The sequence below is a fragment of the Hyla sarda genome, chromosome 1 (genome assembly GCF_029499605.1).
Source record: "Hyla sarda isolate aHylSar1 chromosome 1, aHylSar1.hap1, whole genome shotgun sequence".
NCBI classification, from domain to species: domain Eukaryota; kingdom Metazoa; phylum Chordata; class Amphibia; order Anura; family Hylidae; genus Hyla; species Hyla sarda.
The window spans coordinates 91,155,737-91,169,678 of record NC_079189.1 but is presented as its reverse complement, the minus strand read 5'-3'; the positions used below and the strand labels follow the sequence as shown (position 1 = coordinate 91,169,678).

At 44.1% G+C, this 13,942-nt stretch overlaps 1 protein-coding gene and 1 long non-coding RNA gene across 4 annotated transcripts in view; one reads left to right on the top strand and one right to left on the bottom strand.

Moving 5' to 3' along the window:
• CNGA1 (cyclic nucleotide gated channel subunit alpha 1) overlaps window positions 1-13,942 on the top strand; it is a 149,688-nt gene that overhangs the window by 21,418 nt on the left and 114,328 nt on the right. Inside the window, exon 2 of one of the 2 annotated variants that reach the window (XM_056557558.1) lies at window positions 7,185-7,319. In XM_056557558.1, the coding sequence (XP_056413533.1) occupies window positions 7,218-7,319 (102 nt within the window). In that variant the 5' untranslated portion in view covers window positions 7,185-7,217. Of the gene's footprint in view, window positions 1-7,184; window positions 7,320-13,942 lie in introns of those variants that run through there. The other variant, XM_056557565.1, reaches the window with a different exon arrangement.
• Window positions 4,592-13,532, bottom strand: LOC130356299 (uncharacterized). Of its 2 annotated transcripts, none has more exons than XR_008888842.1 (6): window positions 13,414-13,532; window positions 5,989-6,166; window positions 5,542-5,753; window positions 5,304-5,434; window positions 5,110-5,199; window positions 4,592-4,871 (listed from the first exon to the last, which is right to left on the bottom strand). It is a non-coding gene; the product is annotated as an uncharacterized LOC130356299 (long non-coding RNA). The 2 variants fall into 2 exon arrangements; XR_008888838.1 differs by lacking the exon at window positions 13,414-13,532 and adding an exon at window positions 12,645-12,909.

Below are 13,942 nucleotides of genomic sequence, written 5' to 3'. Positions count from 1 at the left end.
AGATGCTTTTACCGATTATTCTGATTCTGAGATTGTTTTTTCGTGATATATTCTACTTTATGTTAGTGGTAAATTTTCGTCGTTACTTGCATCCCTTCTTGGTGAAAAATCCCCAAACTTCATGAAAAGTTAGAAAATTTAGCATTTTTCTAACTTTGAAACTCTCTGCTTGTAAGGAAAATTGATATTCCAAATAAATTTTATATTGATTCACAAATACAATATATCCACTTTATGTTAGCATCATAAAATGGACATATTTTTACTTATTGAAAAAATGAGAGGGCTTCAAAGTATAGCAGCAATTTTCAAAATTTTCATGAAAATTGCAAAATCTGAAGGGACAGATGATCTAGAACTACAACTCCTAGCATGCCTAGGCAGTCTAGGCATGGTGAGAGTTGTAGTTTGGCAACATCTGGAGGGCTACTGTTTGGACACCACTGTAATAGTGGTCTCCAAACGGTGACCCTCCAGATGTTGCAAAACTACAACTCCCAGCATGCCCAGACAGCCTTTGGCTGTCTGGGCATGCTGGGAGTTGCAGTTTGGCAACCACTAGAAGGGCAGCAGTAAATATCGCTCAGGACCCCCCTCGGCGATGTGCCGGGATACCTGCTGAATGATTTCAGCAGGCATCCCAGTCCGGTCCCCAACCGGCTAGTGGCGGGGACCGGAATTCCCACGGGCGTATGCATACACCCTACGTCCTGAACAGGTTAACCACAATCTCCCCATCACAGCTCAGCTCCACCTTACTCCACAAGTTCTGTATGTCCGGGTGAATGTGTTGGTCCAGCTTGCAAGCCACACCCCCTCCAAAAAGCCATATCCCCTCCAAAAAGCCACACCCCCTTCCATTTTCGGCCAACATTCTCCTTATGACAGCTCAGCCCTGCCTGAGGAAGGGCGTGAAATTGGGATATGAGGTCGGGTAGGACCAGTGGCAGCAGAACTGACATCCTGCTATTCTTAAAGGGGTACTCCACCCCTAAACATCTTATCCCCTATCCAAAGGATAGGGGATAAGATGTCTGATCGCAGGGGTCCCGCCGCTGGGACACCCCACAATGCACGAAGTGAACTCCGCCATCACACCTCCTCCATTCATGTCTATGGGAGATGGTATGACAACTATCTACTAGCCGTCATGCCCCCTCCCATTGACATGAATAGAGGCGGCGTGGTCTGACATCATGCACACAGAAGCTCCAAGCTAGAGATCACGGGGGGTCCCTATCCTTTGGATAGGGATAAGATGTCTAGGGGTGGAGTACCCCTTTAAAGAGTTACTGTCGTGTGCTTGATACATTTTTAATCAATTGACATTACTCTCCTTCATCATGATAAACCACCCCTGCCTTTGTTTTTTATTATATTTAGTTGTCTACCTTGATGTTGTTCTGTATCTTCTCAATGACCTCTAGAGACTGGGAAGGGGCGTTCCCAGTGTGTGGACATCATCTGAAGCCCTGCAGGAGAGAACTTCCTTACTCACTCTGCTACATACAGCTCAGAGCAGTTCAGAGTAGTTCAGTGTCAGAGTAGTTCAAGACCACACACACCCCTCTCAGCCTTGCATTGAACTTAGCTCTGCCCAGCAGCTTCCAAAGGAAGCAAAAATATTTAGCACAATATTTAGCACTATGTACTGAAGGCATTATGACTCCACAGTATAGCTCAGCTCAAAGGGAAGGGAAGCCAAAATATTCAGCTCTATTGATTCTATACACTATGCTGAGCTGATGTCCCACCTGTTTTCCCTTACTTTTGTCTCTGCCAGGCTGAAGCAGGACTGCAGACAGGACCAGAAGGAGGATCACTGGTGGCCAGTATCATAGCCATAGAGGTCGCAAAGGTAGCCATTGCGACGGGCCTCATAGCATGGGAGGCCCACAGGGCCCCCCTGATGCTACAATATACTATCACCGCAGGTCGGGCCCTCATGCCCTGAGGTCCCGGGCCTGAAGAGGAGGCTTGCTATAAGGCCCGGCGCTAGCCTAAACCCCCCCCCCCCCAGGGCTAGCCCATGGGGGGATGGGAAGTGGGATTTGAATTTTTGGTCCAGAGGACTGTATGTATGATGTTTGAATGATTTGTGTTTTTGTACTGTATGTATGATGTATGAATGATGTGTGTATGAATGATAGATGTGTGTAAGCAAGATGTATGTGTGCATGATGTGTGGAGATGTATGTAAGATGTGTGGAGATGTATTATGCAGGGGGGATGTGGAGGCAGCGGGTGTATGTATGATATGTGTATGTATGATGTGTGTGTATGTATGTATTATGCATGTGTTTGGGGGCGGAGGGGGCGTGTGTATGTATGATGTGTGTATGTACTGTATGTATGAATGAATGATGTGTGTATGAATGATAGATGTGTGTAAGCACGATGTATGTGTGGAGATGTATTATGCGGGGGGGGGGGGGGGATCTGGAGGCAGCGGGTGTTTGTATGATATGTAACATTCCACACAAAGAAAGAAAGTAGCAGAGCGCTCACCATTCCAGATGCAGGCAGACCAGCTTCAAAAGTCCGTAGACCACATCGAAGGCGGCAGATGGATCCCGGAGGAGTTCAGATGTCAGGCCACGGACTGTATCACGCCCCTAGGCGCTTCGTCAGGTCGCTGTCTAGGGGCGTGATATGGTCCATGGCCTGACATCTGAACTCCCCTGGGATCCATCTGCCGCCTTCTTGCTTGGACCGATGTAGTCTACGGATTTTTGAAGCTGGTCTGCCTGCATCTGGAACGGTGATCGCTCCGCTACTTTCTTTCTTTGTGTGGAATGTTGCTTATCTGCTGTGATTTCTCATGCGTGTAGCGCCACCACGCCAATGCTAGTTTGTTACACCTGGGTCGTGTAACCTGAGCTGTTGTTGGAGGTGTGGATATATAACAGTGGTGCTGGCTGCCCTTTCGTATTTGAGATAGTATGTATGATATGTGTCTATGTATGATGTATGTATGATGTGTGTATGTGTATTCATGTATTTTGCATGTGGGGGGGGGGCGGAGGCACCAGGTGTGTGTATGAATGATGTGTGTATGCATGATATGTCTAAGAGGACTTAGTGTTCTAGGGAGGAGGGAAGAGGACTTATGGGTCTTAGGGGGGGGAGGGGGGGTTGTAACAGAGGAGCCAGGAGGACAGAGGGGTCTGGAGGGGAGGTGTGATTCAGCTAAACTGAGAAGAAACAGAGTGTAACAGTATTAGTATTGAGGGATTATTATATTTGGAAGGTACAGTGTGTAGCAGGGTTATATTCAGAGGGTACAGCATATAGCATGGTTATTTTTGAGGGTTTATATTCAGGGGCACAGTGTGTGGCAGTATTATATTCAGGGGTACAGTGGGTGGCAGTATTATATTCAGGGGCACAGTGTGTGGCATTATTATATTCAAGGGTACAGTGGGTGCCAGTATTATATTCAGGGGTACAGTGGGTGGCAGTATTATATGCAGGAGGAACAGTGGATGGATGGTAGGATTGTATTCAGAGGGTACAGTATGTGGCAGTATTATATTCAGGGGTACAGGGTGTGGCAGTATTATATTCAGGGGGAACAGTAGGTGGCAGTATTATATTTAGTGGGTACAGTAGGTGGCAGTATTGTATTCAGGGGTACAATAGGAGGCAGTATTATATTCAGGGGCCTACCCAAAATTCCTGGCCTTATAGAAAAAAAGAGAAAATGACAACATAATAACAATAGATAATCTTTATTAGAAATCCATAATTATAAACCATAATGACCCACTCATAAAAAACATGAAACACTCATATAGCAACGAAAAAGGTGCCTCAGTATCTATATATCATTGGTTCTCATCAATCCATATTGCACATATGACAATAATCAAATACATGGAAAAAGAAATAACATTACAAACCAAGTGGTGTAGTATAGCCTAGGCGCCGATGTTCCCCCACCTCACACTACACTCCAAAGCTTTTCGCCTGGCTTCGTCCAGGAGTGATGAGGAGGGGGACACCAGGAGCTATTTATGTGGGGGCCATCCAGTACATACCAATCAGAGAAGAAAGCGTTGGTGCCAACTAATGCGGCACTTGTGATGCCACCTCTGGTCATACCCCTGGACCGGTCCTATGTCATAATCTCACGACATCTGCCGCTGTAGCATCGTCGCCCAAGAGATGAGAACGAGGTCTGGTGCAGCGGGGAACACGGACAAGCGCACTCAAGCGCACAGCGCACAACGCCCCATGTCAGGTGAGGGAACATGTCCTTAGATGCCGGTCCACAAATAAATTGATGCACAAAACTAAAAATACATAGTAATCAAAGTCAAAATGCTTTACTTCACAAATGAAAAAGAAATGTTAGTGAGTGGATGAGGTATAGTGAAAAAGAGTGTGTATGTGTGAGAATGTGCAAGAAACGCAAAACACCACAAAAGAGACCACATACACGTAAAAAAAAAAGTATGCATATATAATAAATAAAGATAATTAAAAATGAGTGAATGCATATATGAAATAAATAATGAATAAAAATAAGTGAATTCATATATGAATGTGCATATATAAATGAATTATTATACAAAAATACATCTGAAAAAACAATTGATAGTGAAAATACATGTGCGATATTGCACAAATAAGTGGAAAATAAATATAGTGAATGAGAGTATGAATACTATGTAAGTAACAAATGAAATGAATAATGGGGAAATATATATATATATATATATTAATATGAGAATATAAATAAATATAAATAATAATAAAAATAAATATGGTATATAAAAAAGGGTATCATAATGTAATACATCTGCATATAATGTCCGGATCGGAATGAACAGGGCATTCTTCATATTTAGATCTCCTAAGCTTCTTACCTAATATGGAGGAAAAATAAAATTCATTAGTTAAAGACAGACCCCACTTCACATTGTCTAGCTCCTATTGGTCCCCTTAGAATGATGAAGCTGGAAACCAATTAAGGGAAACAAGCAATAAAAAAATATAAATAAAATAAACTACAGGGAATGTGTGTGAACCTACAGAAAACAAGAGGAACTAGTGTTCTCATTAGCCCCAAGGGAGATGCCGTTTTAAGTGTATAAATCTACTTACATTCTTTTCTTGCGAGTAGTTTTTGGACATTGCCTCCACGGATGCAAAGATGTAGCCGATCTATCCCTCTAATTTCCATTTTGTGCAATTCTAAAATAACATGGGATAGGTTTGAGTTTTTGTATGTTCTCAAAATCAATCAAATCCACCCTCATTGCGGCTTTGATTTAACGTAGATGTTTCTGGATTCTTACCCTCATTTGTCTGGTTGTCATCCCCACAATCCGAAACTCTTTTTCACCACTTGAGTCCATAAATACATCTGTTCTGATCACCTGGTTACTGATTGAGCAATCACCACAGGGTAACGATCCCCACTTGGGGCCTGTTGAGGAAAAGATATAAGGTGATTTAGGAGGGATACAGTGGCTTTTCCCACAAGTGATTTGCAGCGTCTTGCTGTCACTTGGGGTTGTGCTGGTAGTAACTTACAGAGATCTGGATCCTGCTGTAATATCGGCCATAGTTTTTTCATAGAGCACATCAAATCCTGCTACCTACAGTGATAATCCGTAATTATTCTGATATCGGTAGAGTCTCTTTTCTTATTTCTTGAATGCAAAAGTTGAGATTGTTGTTGTCTTTTGGCCCTCCCGTATCCACCAGAAATATCCCTTGGTGAATATCTTCTCTTGGAAGCGCTGCTGCAAATCAAAAGATTGATTTTAAAACTCTTCTTCATCATCACATATACGTCTAGCCCTGAGAAAGTGTCCATATGGTATAGCTCTGATGGTATGTTGTGGATGTGAGGATTTGGCATGGAGCTATTATTTCACACTTGTATCCTTCCTATGGATGGTAGTATGCAGTCTTCCACTATTATCTGCTGAGATTCTAAGATCTAAAAAGTCCATTTGATAACAGAATCTCGTGTACCTTGCCAGATGAACAGAACATCATCTATACATCACATCCATGATGTAAGTTGTCCGTGTGGTGATGTCTCATATGTCAGAATATTCTCTTGCTCCCAATGTCCAAGAAATAATTTGGCGTACGATGGCGCACATTTGGCCCCCATGGCCACACCTCTTGTTTGTAGATAAAAGCGATCCTTGAAGATAAATAAATTATGGTGAAGCACAAACTCCAGTAATATCATTAATAATTCCAATAATTGAGGCTCCAAGCCCCTTATCTGCAGAAAATACTTGCTGGCTGCCAGCCCCTGACTATGATCTATGCAAGTATGTAGAGATTCGACATCACATGACACTAAAAACATGTCTTCTTCAAGGATCACCCCCTCCAATCTCTACAGGACCTCACCTGAATCCTTAATATAGTTGGGTAGGTCCTGTACACAGGGTTATAAATAGAAGTCGAGAAAGTGACATAACGGTTCACATGAACCTCCCCAGGCAGACCTATTGTGTCTGGGGGGTTCAACCTATCTTTATGAACTTTGGGTAACAGGCACAATGTTGCCACTGTAGGGCAGTCCACTTTTTAATCCATCATGTATTTTTTTTTGTAATAATTCCTTCCTCAAAAGCACGTTCCAATATCTGGAAAAGTTGAGTTTGAAAAGTGGTAAGGGGGTTGGGAATTTTTTGTAACAGGTGGGGTCATTTAGTTGTCTGAAAGCTTCAGCTTCATATTTTTCATTAGGCCACAACACAATATTGCCCCCTTTGTCTGCATGTTTAAACACAACCCCCTTCGTTTTCCTCAATTCCACCAATGCTTTTCTTTGACCATAAGACAAATGATTATACCGCCTTTCAGTTGGGAGATTATCAATTTCCTGTATAGTAGATTTAATGAATACCTCTACTGGTGGACAGGGGTGAAAGACTGTAGATTTCCTGCAAATGTCTATTGGAAACTTACTCCCGCTACTGTTTTCCTCATGTTCCAGGATCAGAGATTCTAGTGCGCGGAGCGCTTCCAATTCTTGTTCCTCTGTAAAGTGCAATATATTTTGGGGGTACAGTGGGTGGCAGTATTATATGCAGGAGGAACAGTGGATGGTTGTTTTACATTCAGGGCATACAGTGTGTGGCTGCATTATATTCAGGGGGCAGAGTATTTGGCTTTTATAACGATTAGTAACGATTGTTTTTATACAGAGGATGAGGATCTACTGACAAAGTGAGGAGCCTATGATGTCCGGGTGTCAACTATGCAGAGAAGATGAAGCTGGAAGACGTCCTGGTATTTCAACCAGATGGAGAAGAAAAGACCACAGAGAAGACATCACTCAGGTCACTAATATAATTATGTATTCTCCTGACTGTCCCATCAGAGCTGTAGTCACTGATATCATTATCTATTCTCCTGACTGTCCCATCAGCTGGAGTCACTTGAAAGTTCTGGAGGGATAATGGGTGACTCTGTACCCTAATCTGTGGCTCTCCAGCTGTTGTAAAACTACAATTCCTATAATGCCTGAGGCTCTCCAGACATGATGCGAGTTATAGCTTTACAACAGCAACTGGAACGAAGGTGATTGGGTGATTGTTGGGAGTCTTAGCAGTTGGATCCCCAGCAGAAAAATGGGCTGCCTATTCTTAAATGCCTGTTTGGTCTGTCTGGTCCTGCCTGTTAGTCACTTATATCGTTGTGTATTGTCCTGACTCTGTCCCATCAGTGCTGTAGTCACTGATATCTTTGTGCGGCTGAGTAAGGGGTCATCCAGGATTGGGGAAGCCGGTCGTTAGGTGGTAGGGAGACCCAGGGCAATTTTTTGCACCGGGGCCCTGTTGTTTCTAGCTACGCCCCTGCTGGTGGCCGAACTTTTAGTGGTTAATTTAACACATAAAGTTACAAAATCTTATTGAGAAGTTTGATAAAAAGTAATTCAAATAAGTTAATATATAACATATTCATTTTTATTACTAATGACAAGTACAATTTAAGGTCTGGCAGGGTGTTGGCTCGGAGCACACCACTAGGTTAGTGCATCTGATTAAACCCTCTTTTTCTACCCTGATTCCACTAGAGATTCCACAAACAAAGCGATCTCCATCCTTTTCTTTATCTAGTAACAATTACAAATAGTCGTTTGCATTATAGAAGCACGTGCAAACATCTTTACTCTACTTTAAGTTTTACTTCTTATGAGCCATGGGGCTTAGGAATTTAGTCTGTTTGCCTAGTGGCTGCCATGTTAGCAATCTAACCTTTTCCCTACAATACAATTGTTTTATAACCTGCTAAACAACTTTTAACTGATCAGTCACAGTATTAATAATGACAAGTCAATGACAATAAGCCTTGTTGCTATGGTTTACTGTAAGCGTTCATTGTATTCTATCTAACAAACTCTTTCATCTTTTAAGTGTTGGTGATAACAGGAGTGGACACTGATAGTAATAGACCCTTGTGTGTGGACCCCCTCCCTTAAGTTTCATACACAAAACACACATTGGGGGACACTTATCAATGTTGGTGTAAGGTAGTAAAAATTTTAAGCTGTTTGCTTGATGTATAGTATTCACAGTTGCTCAAAATTTACCAAAAAGGTGCACAGGGCTTGATAACTTTTGCGCAATTATAGAAACTAGTGAGCTGCAGAGATTGGTTTAACCACTTAGGGACCCAGGGCGTACAGGTACGCCCTGATGCCCTGGTACTTAAGGACAGAGGGCGTACCTGTACACCTGTGGGAATTTCGGTCCCCGCCGCACGCCAGACGACGCACGCGAGGATCGGACGGGGGTGACTGCTGATATCTATCAGCAGGCCCCCCATGCAAATACCCAGTGGGGTCCTGAAACTCCCCATGTCGGCGATCGACGGTGAATTCACACTTGTGGCGATTCCGATGACCCGGAGATACATGGTGATCGGCAGTGTAGAATACACCCCCAATCACCTCCTGTATCTATGGGTAGGTGGCAATTTCGTCACCCCCCCAGGAGCGCTGCTATTGGTCAGACGATCTTCTGACCAATAGCAGCAGGCAGAGGAGGGGTTATTGTCCATTTCTCGCAGCTCTGCTAGCCCACCACTTTCAGTCAGTGGGCAGAGCTGTGAGAAGGAGCCAGGGACCCCCCTCTGTGAAGATATGAACCTCTCAGGGCTGAAGTGTCCATTAGTGCAAGGTGAGTTTGTGAGCAGGGACAGGTAGGAGGTTTAAAATAGAAAAAAGTTTTTTTTTAAAGTAAAAAATACCCTATTGGGGGTTCAGGGTGCTTGCAGAAGGAAAACAGCTACATTGGGCTTTTGGAGAGAGAATTTTGCTGAAATGGTTTTTGGGGGGCATGTCGCATTTAGGAAGTCTCAATGGTGCCAGAAAAGTAAAAAAATAAATAAAAAATACATGGCACACTATTTGGGAAACTACACCCCCAAGGAATGTAACAAGGGGGGCAGTGAGCCTTAACACCCCACAGGTGTTTGATGACTTTTCATTAAAGTTGGATGTGAAAATGTAAAATTAGATTTTTTTCACTAAAAGGCTGGTGTTACCCCAAATTTAACATTTTCATAAGGGGTAGTAGGAGAAAAAGCCCCCAAAATTTGTAACACCATTTCTTCTGAGTATGGAAGTATCCCATACGTGGACGTAAACTGCTCTGCAGGGGCACAACAGGGCTCATAAGAGAAGATGCGCCATTGGGCTTTTGGAGAGAGAATTTGGCTGGAATTGAAGTTGGGGGCCATGTGCGTTTACAAAGCCACCATGGTGCCAAAACAATGGAAACCCCCCACATGTGACACCATTTCAGAAACTACACCCCTCACGGAATGTAATTTTTGAAACAGTGGAATGTTCAACTGAAAAATGTAAGTTTTCATTTTCTCTGACCATTGTTCCAAAAATCTTTCAGACACTTGTGGGGTGTAAATGCTCACTGCACTCCTTGTTACGTTCCTTAAGGGGTGTAGTTTGCAAAAAGGGGTAATAGGAGAAAAAGTCCCCCAAAATTTGTAATACCATTTCTTCTGAGTATGGAAATACCCAATATGTGGACGTAAACTGTTCTGCAGGCGCACAACAGGGCTAAAAGAAAAAAGGTGCGGCATTTGGCTTTTGGAGAGAGAATTTGGCTGGAATTGAAGTTGGGGACCATATACGTTTATGAAGCCCCATGGTGCCAAAACAATGGAAACACCCCCCATGTGACAACATTTCAGAAACTACACACCTCACGGAATGTACCGTATTTATCGGCGTATAACACGCACTTTTTAGGCTAAAATTTTTAGCCTAAAGTCTATGTGCGTGTTATACGCCGATAAGCGGGCACTTTAAATCAATGAACTGCAGCGGCTTTCCAGGTGCAGAGACAGCCAGCGCTGCCGGCTTCTCTGCCCCTGCCTGCCCTGGGGTCTAGAGCCCTGCTGCCGGCCCTTCTCTCCCCCTGGCTATCGGCGCCGCTGCCCGTTCTCTCCCCCTGACTATCGGTGCCGGCAGTGGCGCCGACAGCCAGGGGGAGAGAAGGGCCGGCAGCAGGCGCCGCTGCCCCATTGCCTCCCCCCATCCCCGGTTGCATAATTACCTGTTGCCGGGGTCGGGTCCGCGCTGCTTCAGGCCTCCGGTGTGCACACCGGAGGCCTGAAGCAGCGCGGACCCGACCCCGGCAACAGGTAATTATGCAACCGGGGATGGCGGGAGCCAACGGGGCAGCGGCCCTGGCAATGGGTGCCACTGCCCCTTCTCTCCCCCTGGCTGTCGGCGCCGCTTCTCTCCCCCTGGCTATCGGCGCCGGCACCGATAGTCAGGGGGAGAGAACGGGCAGCGGCGCAGATAGCCAGCGGGAGAGAAGCGGCGGCAGCAGGGCTCTAGACCCCAGGAAAGGCAGGGGGAGAGAAGCGGGCAGCGACGGCCTCTCTCCCCCTGCCTTTCCTGGGGGTGTATCGGGGTATACACGCGCACACACACGCACCCTCATTTTACCATGGATATTTGGGTAAAAAACTTTTTTTACCCAAATATTCTTGGTAAAATGAGGGTGCGTGTTATAGGCCGGTGCGTGGTATACCCCGATAAATACGGTAATTTTTGAAACAGTGGACTGTGCAAATGAAAACAATTTTTTTTTTTTTTTCTCAGACCACTGTTCCAAAAATCTTTCAGACACTTGTGGGGTGTAAATGCTCACTGCACCCTTTGTTACATACCTTGAGGGGTTTTGGGTGGTTTTTCTTTTGCGTTTATATCAGAACTGCTTCAACTATCAGCCACTCCTGTGCAAATTCCCAATTTAGGCTTTAAATGTACATGGTGCTCTATCACTACATGTTGTGCACCCGCATATTTGCGTCCATATATGGGGTATATTTCATACTCGGGATAAATTGTGTTATAAATTTGGGGGGTCTTTATCACCTTTTACCTCTTGTGAAAATGAAAAATATGGTGCAACACCAGCATGTTAGTGTAAAAAAAACTTACATTTTTTACACTAACATGCTGGTGTAGACCCCAACTTTTCTGCTTCGTAAGGGGTAAAAGAAAGAAAAGCCTCTCAAAATTTGTAACAAATGTTCTCCCAAGTACAGAAATACCCCATATGTGGCACTGAACTGTTGCCTTGAAATACGACAGGGCTCTGGAGTGAGAGAGCACCATGTGCATTTGAGGCCTAAATTAGGGATTTGCATAGGGGCGGCCTTGGACGCAAGCATGGCGTTTGCCTTTTCCACCAAAAATACCCTACGGCAGTGTTTCCCAAACAGGGTGCCTCTACCTGTTGTAAAACTCCCAGTATGCCTGGACAGTCAATGGCTGTCCAGCAATGCTGGGAGTTGTTGTTTTGCAACAACTGGAGGCTGTGTTTTGGAAACAGTGCCGTACGAGATGTTTTAAATTTTTATTTGGGGGGGGGGGGGGGGTAACTGTGTAAGGGGTTGTGTATATGTAGTTGTGGTGTTGGGTGAGGGTAATGTGTGAATTAACCTTTTCATGATGCCAGGGCGTGATTGACCTATACACCACCCGAGGTAGACCAGCTTCTCCTGTGCCAGGCACGGGGTAAATAAATTACTCCGATGCAAGGTTACGGATAAAGCCCTAAAGCGAAATGTCGGGTGGCGGAGGCACACGCTCATATCTTCTCCCACTGTGGTAATTTATATCAGCCAATTCAGTGTATTTTCCTACTTTATTTTTCTCTGTATTGTGTCACTTTACTCTTGTGGTAGATAGCAACCATCATGACCTACATATATATGCTGCACTGTTTGCATTTTTTCACTTCATCTGATATGTAATTGTTTACACATACTCTGACTTTGCCCTCTTCAGCTATTTAGCTGTTGTTAATTCAGTGTGTAGCCTCCCATTTTAGTCGGTCCTCCAGCACCATGCTACCGTGTTTCTCCTTTTTAAGTGTTTTTAAATGTCTGTCTCTTAAAGCATGCATGTTTAATAAAAATATAAGGTTACGGATAACTGGCTTGCTTTACTGAGGTTGGAAAGATGTAAAATCTCTGTTACAGCTCTGATTAGCATGAAGGAGATGCAGGGTGAACGTTGGGAAGCTTATCGGCTTGCTGGGACTTATAGTTGATTGTGCTGTATATGACCGACTGGACTTGACTAACTTCACTTGAATTGATGCCCAGACTTAAGTGCTTACCGCAAGGCTTTGACTTTCACCTGGGTGCTGGGGTTAACTGGTAGTAGATGCGTGGTTGCTGGACTAGGCCTCAGGCCTCCTTCAGAATCACCTCACAGACAGACTCCACACTTCTCTCAACTGTACCTCAGCAACAACTGAACTCTGGTTACACTATAGAGAGATACCATTGGCCGGAAAAGTCACATAGTTCACCTTTGCATACTCCCCTAGCAACAAGGTCCATGACAACAGGATTCTTAACCACTTAAGGACACAGGGCTCCCTGGTACTTAAGGACCCAGGGCATACCTGTACGCCCGTGGGAATTCCGTTCCCCGCCATTCGCCGGAATGATTTCAGCAGGCGTCCCGTGACAATGCCTGGGGGGTGGGGGTTCTGGGGCGACAAAAAAAACCCCATCTATTGCAAAACTACAACTCCCAGCACCAACCAGCTGTCAGCTTGGAGATGTATCAACCCCTCTGTCAATGTAGTTGAGTCTGACTACACAGATGAGTTCTTTAGACCCATGAGCCCCACATGGCAGGGAATGTTATATTGTGATTTCATTACTTTATTGATCCTGAAGATACTATTGTAATATGACAATATTGTTTGGTGACATTTTTTGGCAGTGTGATTGTTCAGAGAATGACATGGTTTTGCTTTGATAGATTACACACTGTCACCGTGTTATGTTAATAACATGATAACATATAGTAGATCGTATACATGTGGTTGTCATGCCGTAACAATAATAATCACCCAGAAACACCACCTGTCTCACCTGGATACTATTTTATGCTTTGTGTGTCACTGGGGAGAAATGATATTCCTTAAAGTCTTGCTGCTGCCGGTGACTTGGTAATTATAAGGTAAAAATATGACTTGTCACATGGACCTGGCTAATAAGTCCCCTTGCTTCTGCCTTGTCCAAAGCTGGCTCCGGTAGACAGGTGCTGGTCCCAGTAATGAGATCCTCTGAGGTCACCGGCTATTGGTTACCACTGTTTGTTGTAGAGCAAACACAACCTCTAATTTAGATAGAAATAATTCAGGTTACATTTATTTGTTATAAATGACGAAAACTAATTAGGAAGGGTATTTTAGTCTTTCTGAAAGTCCTCCTCCAGTTGTTTAACCCCTAAAGGACACAGACCATTTTGGCCATGAGGACACAGACACTTTTTCTGGGAAACTGCCATTTCACCCACACTAAACCCACTACACAGGGATATAGTATGAGTGAATCTGAGTAAAATGATGTATTACTTACTCCAATAATAGAGCCTCCATTGCTCATATTCAAATAAGCT